Genomic DNA, 12295 nt, shown 5'->3' on the forward strand with positions numbered 1-12295 from the left:
TCAGAGGATACAATTTAACTACTCTTTCCAGTGAAGCAGACAATGTCGATTCACTAGAAAGGGAATGGTAGGAAATTAACATGTCTAATGTTTTTGAATAGTCATCTTTCTTTAAAAAAAAATCCAGCAAATTAGTTATGCTTGTCATGTATTTTTTAGGTAGAACTCACATTTTTTTTACAACTCTGGTTATTTACTGCATGGCACAATTTCACTCAGATTAACTATTTCCCAAAAATAATTACTTTAGGAACAAAGAGAATTCCAATGAATCAGGAAAAAAATGTTTCTCACCAATAGCATCAGGAGAAAGTTTTTGAGTGAGAAGACCAGCCCTATATGTCTCTGCACCTATTTTCAGGAAATACCCTTCTTCACAGCCCAAATACAGCTCAGAATCTGGAGTCCAGCAATGGACAGTAGGGTGAACACAAGGTTGAATATCATCTTTCGGCTGTCATTTCGAAGGAAGAAGTTTCAATTACAAAAGAATTAAGAATACACAAATCATAAACCACATACACAAACAGACATAATTTTACAATTTAATTTTATTCAAATATTTATAATATGGCATATATAATACACATGTTTTTATCAGGATTATTCATCCTGATAATTTTTTTTTTGCTCAATTGTGGTTGTAAATCAAGGACTACCTGTATTAAGGCCTGGTCTGCAAACTTAATTAAATCATTTGCTTAACAACATGAGTTATTGATGGGTTCATACATTATTGTATCCTAGATGTCTGGGTTCATCCAATATCCTGAAGGTAATGACTTTCTCAAGCTGAGTTAGACTCCTGTCTACTTGATAGACAAGCATATATAGCTTTATTGAAAATAATATAGGTTTCTAATTGACTTCTTTTAGGATAATTTTTCAATCTCCCAATAAAGAGTTCAGTTCTGGGATTTCCGGATAGTCTTCATCTAAATATTATCCAGGTTCAACAAGCTTTATAAAAGGTCAGCCACAGTCTGAGGTGGTGACACCTAGCATGACCAAAATACTAAGCCAACAAAACTTTAATAGGTTATTATAATGAATGACCTCAACATTCTGTGCTTGGATATATTTGCTACATATTATTTATTTAGGTTGTTTTTATGAACCATCCGTCTCACAAATGAGACTCACAAATGGACAGCTGAGAAGGTTAAAAAAATACATTTCACAACTAAAACCCAAAGCACTCAAGTTTCCTCTTAAAGTACTGCGTTTTCAGAGCATTATGAGTTATATTACTATGCTCTAGACTAAGATGTTAAAAATTTCAGAAAGCCATCACAAATCAGTTCTGTAATGCAGCCAAGAAAATGTTATGAATGTATTCAGTCGGTTTGTCTTTACTATACTTTTTCACATCAGTACAAGAAACACATTCATTCATAAATGGTCTATAACCACCTACAGTTGCCCAATTTAAGAAATCAGTAAATAGAAATTCATTACCAGAGTTGAATCTATAAAATGGCTTTATTTGGACTCATAAGTACAATCCAAGAAAAGTAATCTAAATCTAAGGCATGAATTTGATAATACCCAAGATTAATATGATAATACCTAAAATTACAGAAAATGCACAGGAGCTTGAGCTATAAAAATACATGCATGCATGCCCTCACAAAAAACACCCTTTCATTTTAATGGATTCTAATTTTTATTTTTTTTAAAAAAATAACATTAAATAACATTAAATTCATTTCTTTAAATTTAATTTTAAAGAATTAAATAACAATTCTAATTTTGAATTTTGGGGGGTAAATATATATCATAGTGTGTTAATTTCTATGGTTCTTAACTAAAAAGTAGTGATTTCTGATCATAAGAAGTAATATTCAGACTAAAACTAACCTTAAATGTTTCAGCCTCATCTCCTACCAAGCCAGCAATGGCTGAATTGGGTAGCACAGGACCAAAATAAGCATCACTGACACTGGGATGGGAAAAGAAGCTATTTTCCTCATCTGTTAAGGATCCATCTTCAGCAGGAAGTTTGACAGGCCTGAAACCGTATGGAAAATAACTTGGAATAATGATTCTTTAAATATGAATTAAAACATGAACATTTGTTTTCAGTATAACATAATAACCTTATTTATAAAGCATATTTTATAATATGTGAAGTATGACAAAAATATTTACATTGTGTAATCTATAATAAAAGATCTATATTTCATACTGTATATTCCACTATGAGAATCGACTAGACATTTGCTGTCCACAAACTATAGAGCCTAGTCAGAGAGCTTATTCTATTTTTTCTAGCATATCATTGTTGTTTCTAACATAAAAATCATAATCATACTTACTTTGAAATCAAGATGTGCTCTTGGTTATTCCTTTCAATACTCCAAAGGGTCACAGAGGCCCCATTAAATAAACATAACTGATGCCAATTCATAGGATTAAAACTCATTGCAGTTATTTCTATCTCAGGTTGTGACTTACTACATAATACAAGTTTGTTCTGCCAATCCCTAATTAAAAATGAAAGAAAGTAATTTTTTATTTGTTGTATAAGCAAAGTATTCTGTCAATATATATTTTAACTCTAAAAATCCAGAAGTTATTCCAATGACCAAAACAATATATATGTGCTAGTCGTTTCTGACTCTAGGGGGCGGTGCTCATCTCGGTTTCAAAGTCGAAGAGCCAGCGCTGTCCGAAGACGTCTCCGTGGTCATGTAGCAGGCATGACTCAATGCCAAAAGCGCACGGAACGCTGTTACCTTCCCACCAAAGGTGGTCCCTATTTTTCTACTTGCATTTTTTACATGCTTTCGAACTGCTAGGTTGGCAGAAGCTGGGACAAGTAACAGGAGCTCACCCCGTTATGCGGCACTAGTGATTCGAACAGCTGAACTGCCGACCTTTCTGATCAACAAGCTCAGCGTCTTAGCCACTGAGCCACTGTATAATAATAATAATAATAATAATAATAATAATAATAATAATAATAACAACAACAACAACAACTATATAATAATAATGTATTAGTAGACAGCAATTAAAAAAGAAAAAAAAATAAAGCAAATGAAGCCTCAATCTCTTTGCTGCAGCTAATGAACTTTAGGTTCCTTTGAAAAATGTGTCAGGCAAGTATAGCAATAAATAATCTCGGCCAATTTATTCAGACCTATGGCAGGAAAATCAGTTAGTTGTAAACAATCTTTTCTTAACTGTTGTTTTCTACAATATGTCCAGGTTGGTGCAACATGGTACACTAAAATATTGACCATAATTTGGGGGAACACCACAAATCTGGTTATTTATTTATTTATTTGATTTGATTTGATTTGATTTCTATACCGCCCTACTCCGGAAGGACTCAGGGCGGTGCACAGCCAAACAATAAAACACATACATACAAAATTTAAAAACAGAATTAAAATCAAATTAAATAATTTTGGCCTGGACAAATTAAAACTCCAAACTATTTAAAACCAATTTTAAAATTGAATATATAAAATACTAGAAAATATTTAAAAATTAAAAATCTTTTATAAAAGAGGGAGAAAATTAGGCCAGGCCCGCCTGGTGAAATAATAAGGTCTTTAAAGCACGGCGGAAGGTGCGCAGATCCGGGATCCTCCATATCTCTGGGGAGAGCTCGTTCCAGATAGTAGGTGCCCCCACAGAGAAGGCTCTCCCCCTGGGGGCCGCCAGTCGGCATTGTTTGGCCGACGGCACCCGGAGGAGCCCCTCTCTATGGGAGCATACCAGCCGGTGGGAGGCTATTGGTGTTAGTAGGCGGTCCCGCAAGTACCCAGGTCCTAAGCCATGGAGCGCTTTAAAGGTGGTAACCAAAACCTTGAAGCGTACCCGGAAGACCACCGGGAGCCAGTGCAGCTCGCGCAGGAGGGGTGTTACATGGGAACGCCATGTCGCTCCCATTACCATCCACACGGCCGCACTCTGCGCCAGTTGGAGCCTCCGGGTGCTTCTCAAGGGGAGCCGCATGTAGAGAGCATTACAATAGTCCAGGTGGGAGGTGACAAGGGCATGAGTGACCGTGAGTAACAAGTCCCGATCCAGAAAGGGACACAACTGGCGAATCAGGCGAACCTGATGAAAAATCCTCCCGGTCACGGCCGTCAAGTGTTCTTCTAAAGACAGCCATGAATCCAGGAGGACACCCAAGTTGCGTGCCCTCTCCGTGGGGGCCAATGATTCACTCCCAATAGTCAATGATGGCACCAACTGACTATATCGGGACATCAGAAACCACAGCCACTCGGTCTTGGATGGGTTGAGCCTGAGCCTATTCCTCCCCATCCAGATCCGCACGGCCTCCAGACACCGGGACATCACTTCGTTGGGGTGGTCTGGGGTGGAGATGTACAGCTGAGTATCGTCAGCGTATTGGTGGTACTTCACCCCAAAACCACGGATGATTTCGCCCAGCGGCTTCACATAAATGTTGAACAGGAGGGGCGAGAGGACCGACCCTTGCGGCACCCCGCATATGAGGGGCCTCGGGGTTGACCTCTGCCCCCCTGTCAACACAGACTGCGACCGGTCAGAGAGAAAGGAGGAGAACCATTGCAACACAGTGCCTCCCACCCCTAACTCTTCTAGCCGATGCAGCATGATATCATGGTCGATGGTATCAAAAGCCGCTGAGAGATCTAACAGGACCAGGACAGAGGAGCATCCCCTGTCCCGAGCCCTCCAGAGATCATCTACCAACGCGACCAATGCCGTTTCCATGCTGTACCCAGGCCTGAAGCCCGACTGGAACGGATCTAGATACGTCGTTTCATCCAGGTGCTGGGGGAGCTGTTGCGCAACCACACTCTCAACAACCTTCACCACGAAGCGAAGGTTGGAGACCGGACAATAATTTACCAACATTGCCGGGTCCAGGGAAGGCTTCTTGAAGAGGGGCCTCACCATCGCCTCTTTCAAGGTGGCGGGAAAGTCACCCTCACCCAGCGAAGCATTTATAATCCCCTGGAGCCAGCCTCATGTCACTTCCCGGGAAGCCAGTACTAACCAGGAAGGACACGGGTCCAATAAACAAGTGGTCGCGTTCAGTCTACCCAGAACCCTGTCCACATCCTCAGGGGTCACAGGATCAAACTCATCCCAGATAACATTCTCAAGACCTGCCCCTGTCTCTCCCCCTGAGACTACCCAGTCGGAGTCCAAATCTTCCCGAATCTGAGTGATTTTGTCATGCAGATACTGAACAAAATCCTCGGCTTTACCCTCCAAGGGGTCCTCCCGCGCTTCCTGATGGAGCAGGGAGCGGGTCACCCTAAAGAGGGCAGCTGGGCGGTTATCTGATGACGCAATAAGAGCAGCAAAATAGCAACATTTCACTGCTTTTATCGCCACTAGATTATTAGTTTATTAGTTAGTTAGGTTAGTTTATTATTGTTTAGATTTAAATGTTTTCCTTGCATTTAGGCAACCATGGCAAAAGTTTGCCAGTATAAGTTTAAAAACAATCACTTAGATAAAATATGCCAGGAAAAAAAAAACATTTTAAGCTTTAAACATAATATTTCCACTTTTCCTTGCCCCTTCTTTCATTTGGGAGTCAATAAACTAAGCAGGAATTTACTATAGACAAAAAGGTTACCTTGAACCTGAATTCTGACTTTTTGCTCTCTAACAGTCTTGGAACCGGAAACCATCTTTAGTCTCTGATTTGTAAGAATCTAGATTTCAACATAATCTAAACTTTTCTGCATTCTGTCCTGGTAAATTTCTGGTTAGTGTAATCACTTCACTTGCAAACAAGTCAAGCAGAATGATATGCATATAAGTACAGTAATTCATGAATACAGCAGAAAGATAGAGAATTCTGATCCAGAATTTATGTGAATGCAATTCTGACCCACTTGTCCCTATTAAAATATGCAATCAACACTTACCATATTGAAAGACAAAACTCAGGCAGCGCTGAATAACTGGCCAAATAGGGACCTGTGTGACTGAATGCAAGCAAGGAATAGTCTAGGCTGGCTTGCCCTAAAAGTTAAAAGTAGCACACTTTAAAGCTTATTAAAACAAATTTATTTAATATTTTAATGTAGTTTTTAAAATTTAAGATAGATTTTAAAATTTACCAGTCCATAATACATGCTATAATGTTTTATTCCAGTCTCTTATTATTGTTACTCTATTCTTGCTTGTCTCTCCCATCACATTATGGTACAGTGTGACAATATATGAATCATCTCTGAATTAAACTCATTAAAACTGCTTTGGCGCCATGTAACATGGTTTTTTTTAATCCCTCAAAAATTTAAAAAGCCACCTGATGATGCTCAAATCAGAATTTTAGAAGGCTTGAAAGGCAGCCCCATGTGCCATGTAGAGTTTTCCCAACCTTATTTCCAAATCGTATACAAACAGTGCTTAAATTTAATCCTCAATTTTCACCAGCTATTACTAGTTTTTCATCTCACTTCCCATTCTGCTCCATCTTTACAAAATTCATACATTACACATTATTCTTTGACATATTTTATGATTATCATAGAGAGGGTCACCCAACTCGTACTTTATCTCCAATCACTTTATTATGTCTATGGTGTCCTTTGATTTTTGTGGTAAATTGCAGGAGTGGTTTAATATTGCTTTCTCCTGCATATTATCAAATGTTTTCTTTTGTCATTGAAAGGGATCATCTACCTTCAACATCTTTCTATATCAGTACTACCGCCTGATATAAATGTCTGCTTGCTTTAGCTGGGCAGCTGCAAATGAGCTTTACACCTTGGGTAATCCTACTGGATATATATATTATTGGCCTGCATTCTTCGCTCATCCCTCCCAGGAACATTCTGCTGTCATGATGAGGCAGCAGAGCATGATATGCATGGAGATAATAAAGGAGAAATATGAATGTGGCTTTTTATATAACTGAATGCTGCCATATGTATATGGAATAACCCTGTATTTAAAAGTGTCCTCACACTCACCTTTTAATTTTGCTATTTTCTTTAGTCCTGGAAAATTGTAAACATAGATTCTAGGATTCAACTGCCGATCAGAAAAAGCAACAATATTCTGGCTTGCATTCACTGCAAAGGCTCCAATATTTCCAAAGTGACATCGCAAGAATGATCTCTCTCGTGTTTCCATGTTAATAAAGATAATGTAATTGCCACAAGGATAAGAAACAGTCCTGTTGTTGATAAATCCAACTTTCCTATTGGTGAATCCTTGTACCCACCTTGGAGAAAATATATTTTAAGTGAAATACCTTTAATTATAGATGACTAATCTCACATATTAAATAAAGTGTTTCCTAGTGGGGGTTGTGTGCCCTCAACACAGTTTTGACTCATCATGACTACATGGGTTAGTCCCTGTAGTTTTCCTGGCAACGTTTTTCAGAAGAGGTTTGCCACTGACTTTTTCCCAACTGGTTTTGTGCCTAAGAGAGGACAAAAAGTCACAGTCTTCTGGTTTCTAACCCGGTGCTTTAACCAATAAACAAAAATGGCTCTTTTTGACCAGTGGTAGCTCTCTATATTATCAAGCTGCTACTCCACAATGTGAGAAGTATGACAAGATATAAAAACTCAGAATATGAAAACTCCTTCTGGGTGAGGAAATTTGAGCCCTTCATCTTTCTACCTTTGTAAATTGTGCCAAGGCACTACATTATCCTTACTCTCACCAGATCTGCTTCATACATTGCACCTTTCTTCTTTAAAATTCTCACCTCTGCACTTTCGAAAATGTTATCCACTTCCTCCAACCACAACTCTTCCTTCCTTCATATACATTGTTTTCATTTAATCCCCATGCATTCTCTTCAGCTTCACTATTTGCAGCAATATCAAACCGTTTATTTCTTTTCCACCTGTCTTTTTTCCTTGACAATTCATGTATTTCAACCCCCCTCTTCAATATAACACTATGATTCCCATAGAAACATCTAAAGAACTCTTTCCAACAAACCCCAGGACTGTCTCCAAGGATGTTGGCATGAAAAAGAAAACACACAACTGGGCTCTAATTTTAAAAACAACAACAATGTGCAGCTGGTAATCTTATTTCCATATGGAATCCTTGAAAAACACCTGACAGACTAAAAACCCGGTGATCCTTATCTTAACAAAACCCAAACTTGTTTGCCAGGCAAAAAGCCTTCACAAAAGGAAATCGCGCTGTTCTATATAGCCTTTTTCCCCGGATAAACTTTAGGGAAGGCAGGGAATAAAAAGGAAGGTTTTTAGGAAAGCACATCTCAGAAACACCAGAAAGCCTCCCGTCCCTCTCCTTTCCCTTCGTACTTGGGTTCCAGCTCCGCTTTGTGAGTCGCGGATACCGGGCGACGGCCGCCCCCTTTCAGAGGGTCCATGGTGCCCGCCGCCTTGCGATCTTCGCTCAGCCGAGGCTTGCAGTTTACATTCGTATCCGAGCAACCGTGAGCTGCTTTTCTGCGATTGGCTAAAGCTAATAAGCTCCTCCTCTTGCCATTGCAACCCATATGCTCCAAGTGAGTTATAGAGGGAAATGAGAAGGGTCCTTTAAAAATACCTATAAGGAATGTCTTCTACCTTAACTGCAACTGTCCGGCCTGTCTTGACATGCAATTTCTTTCCATTCCTTTTTTTTTTTTATGCGGTACGCTAAGTGTTAAAATAAGGGGAAGTTTCGCTGCCGGCTGCAGTAGCCTACGTGGGAAGAGCAAGAATAAAGAAATGATGTTTGTTTTTTTTATTTTTTTCGCAACAGTTATCCTTTCAGACTCTCGAAAAATGGAACAGCATTATAAGCTGTAGCAATAATTAAATAAAATGAATAAATGAAAACATTTAAAAGAAGTCCTATTTTAACAAGCTTTCGTGAATAATTGGCCACTTCAACAGAACAATTTCAATTTGAAGGATGATTTATTGAATAAACTGAAAATAATTAGGTTTATGCACGATAAGCCATAAATCATGATTTATAAATTAATAGCTACATTTGCACATCATACTGTTCCAAAAGTAGACAAGCCCATTTATGGCGTTATTTGAACCTTTAAGATGCATTATTGGTTTTTTTTTAGATAAAGGTGATATTAGCATTTTAGGCATTCATGCCCCCTTTGAAGTTAGGAGACCATGTTTTCTTTTTAAGCAAAATCATTTTCTTCTTTTCATATGTGAGAAGCATTTTTAGCAAACCCTGACACTAACCAATAGGAGGCTTATTCTAGAGCAAAGCTGGCTGAGGAATTCTGAGAGTTGAAGTCCTCCAGGCTTAAAGTTGCCAAGGTTGGAGACCCCTGTTCTAGAGTACTTGAGTATTCTAAGTGTTAAAGAAACAAGAATGACAAAGCAAAGATACAATGTATTTAATTAATTGATTTACATTTCATATTTCTAAATCGTCCATTACCCTCAGAGGGGGCTCTGGCTTTAATTAATTTAATTTAATTACAATCTCGTGACTAATGAATGTCTTTTCTTTTTGATGTTTCTTTTTGATGCATCACAAATATTAATTTATGTATAATTCTGTACTTTATAAAAAGACTTGACATTCCTCCCCTCTCCCCACTTAAGAAGTGCTTTTTGCTTTCCCCTTGGTGATTTGTATTATGGCAGAGGGGAGCCACTTTGCAAAGATTAATGTTTTCTCTCCCAAATTCAGGGAATGTTTCCATGCAAATATTTTTTACATGTCCCCAGTGCATGATAAAAGGACTCTTCATATTTTTCATATTTCCAACTTAAATTTGAAGTAGTTTTTATACATTCTTGATAATTTTTCTGGTATCATATACCAATGGTAATTTATTTTGTAAAAGTTCTAATAAGTTATATCATAATGTAAATTGCAGTCCTTTCAATCACCTCTTTTCCCATTGGTCCAATTTATCAGCAGACGAACAAAAAAGGTATAAATCAGGAAGTTAGAAAAGAAAGAATGTAGACATGCTCAGTAGCTCGATGTTTCACAAGACTAGTCTTATCTCTGTTGCTATAGATACGTGAAGAAGTTCTCTGGCAGGCTACTGTAACGTGCAGAATGGACGCTCAGCTGACAAACACATAACACAGTGACATATCTGTATATTATAACCAAAAAATTGGCACTATTTAAACTTGTTCTTTCATTTCAAAACTTATGCATTTTGGTAACTGTATGTTATCAAAGTGAAGCCAGATTCACTTAACAACCATGTTATAACTTAACAACTTCAGTGATTCACTTAACAACTGTGGCAAGAAAAGTCATAAAATGGGGCAAAACTCACTTAACAAATGTTTCACTTAACAACAGAAATGTTGGGCTCAATTGTAGTCGTAAATCGAAGATTATCTACAATCATCCGTCATAAATAGAGGTACAGAAATAGGCAACCTAGGAAGATTTCTAGCAAGTAATTAGGGGAAAAAAAAGAAAAAGAAAAACTAGTCATACGTTTCCACGTGTGCGTTATTATTAGATATCCAAACTAGATACCTGCTTGGGAAAAACCTGGTCATATTTGGACCTGGAAAATCCACACATTCAATGTTTTCTTTCGTTGTTAATATTTCCTATAACTGGGATTTGGTTGCAAGTTTAAATTGTTAAAGTGCTGATAATTGTAGTTACTATTAGTGGAAATAATGCAAACGCTATTTGATGAAACTTATTTCGAAACTTTATGTGGCAATAATGTGTATTACTCTGAAAATTCAATTACTGTATCTACAATTAGAACCAACCAAGTTTGAGTTCCTTTGTAAACCAGGAATAAGAGAAAACATATTTCAAAACTGCTGAGAGACAAACAAAAGCTTTGGAATTAAAGAACCTGAAATCACTATCTAATATTTTCTAAAACTGAGATTTAAAACTGTTTGCAAGTTTAAATTGTTAAAGTGTTGACAATTTTAGTTGCTATTAGTGGGAATAGGGCAAACCTCGTTTTGATGGCAAACTTATTTCAAAACTATGTGGCAATTATATGCAATACCATAAAAATTCACTGGTTCAATTTAGAACCAAGTCTGAATTCCTTTGCAAACCAGAAATAAAAGAAAACATTTAAAAATTGCTGAGAGACAAACTTTTTATCTAGATAAATAGATATTGGCAGTCACATTATTTTCTACTGCTGAAAGAGAACTTTATACAATCATTTTCAATGCACTGAAAGAATGAGTGGTGTTTTCAGAAAAAAGTATTCCTCTATCTAGTAATAAAATTCTTGTATCTGTAATTTTTAACTGTGTGTAATTGTGCATTGTAGGGCAAACCATTTTCAATAACGGTATCTCAAATGGGCTAAATTACATAATGTATTCAAAATCCAGGACCCATGACTCCTGTGGAATTGAAATTTGGCAAATGTTATTAAAAATATCACCATAAAATTATCATAAAGCATTTTTGACATAATAGAAAATGTCATAAAACATTTCCTCTTGTGAACTGCTGGGGTTTGGCTGTGCTATACAGTTCAACAAGGACTATTGTTCAAGGTAGATACATCTCTAAATATTTAAGAACTTTCCCGATACATTAAGAGTTCTGCCATTGTTGAAGACATTGAGGAATCTAGTAAGGTAGTATCTCTGAAGCAATGACTCAACAAGTTGTCTACTTCTTCTATAAACTTTCCCTGATATACCTCTTATTCCTATATTTTTATAAATTGGTTATATATATTTAACATATATTGTGTACATTATGAGACATATCAATTACAACCAGCATTTTACAGATATATAATATAACTTAGGGAGACGGGATTTATTTTCCATTTCTGGTCATGATTTTAAGTCTGCACAGCCAGCAAACATTGTTTTAACTTGAAATGACTTCAAGAGACAAAAGTTTTACTGGTTTATTTATACAAATATTAATATAACACCTCAATCCAGAGATTTTGGGCATTTTACTAAAGTTCGAAAACTCCCAACCCTAACAACAAAAAATAATCCAATATTCAATAGCATAAATAATAAAAATACATTAAAATATACCATATATCTGCTGAGGATAGTTGCATATTTATCTTTCTATATTGGCTGCATTTGTGTGTTGGTTTACACATTAAGTTGAATCACATGGCTTAGTATAAATCCATTGTTACTGGGGTTTACATGACATGACTTATAGCACTATATCCTTTAGGCTGGTGTGGAACGTTTTCAATTCTGCTATCCTAAGAAAATGAAAGGCAATTGCCTAATCGCAGACAAAGCGAAAATAAACGGGGGGGGGCGGGGGGGCGGAGAGAATTTGGCAGCAGAATCCATTTGCTGTCCTGTTCTTATACCTTTCCATTCTTGTATTTGATTTTCAAACGTATGTTTACATAGTAGATGGAATT

General features: G+C 37.2%; 1 protein-coding gene across 1 annotated transcript in view; it reads right to left on the minus strand.

Annotated features, from left to right (window-relative positions):
- The window catches only part of CFAP43 (cilia and flagella associated protein 43), a 53641-nt gene extending 45306 nt beyond the window's left edge, over positions 1-8335 (minus strand). Inside the window, exons 1-6 of the mRNA XM_070945619.1 lie at positions 8268-8335; positions 6945-7198; positions 5892-5988; positions 2319-2486; positions 1861-2011; positions 295-454 (exon numbers count right to left, since the gene is read on the minus strand). Coding sequence (XP_070801720.1) covers positions 295-454; positions 1861-2011; positions 2319-2486; positions 5892-5988; positions 6945-7198; positions 8268-8335 — 898 coding nt within the window. The remainder of the gene's footprint in view (positions 1-294; positions 455-1860; positions 2012-2318; positions 2487-5891; positions 5989-6944; positions 7199-8267) is intronic.
- Positions 8336-12295: the final 3960 nt, after the last annotated feature.

The sequence above is a fragment of the Pituophis catenifer genome, unplaced genomic scaffold (assembly GCF_029215685.1).
Source record: "Pituophis catenifer annectens isolate HBS135680 unplaced genomic scaffold, rPitCat1.0.hap2 SCAF_6, whole genome shotgun sequence".
Lineage (NCBI taxonomy): Eukaryota > Metazoa > Chordata > Lepidosauria > Squamata > Colubridae > Pituophis > Pituophis catenifer.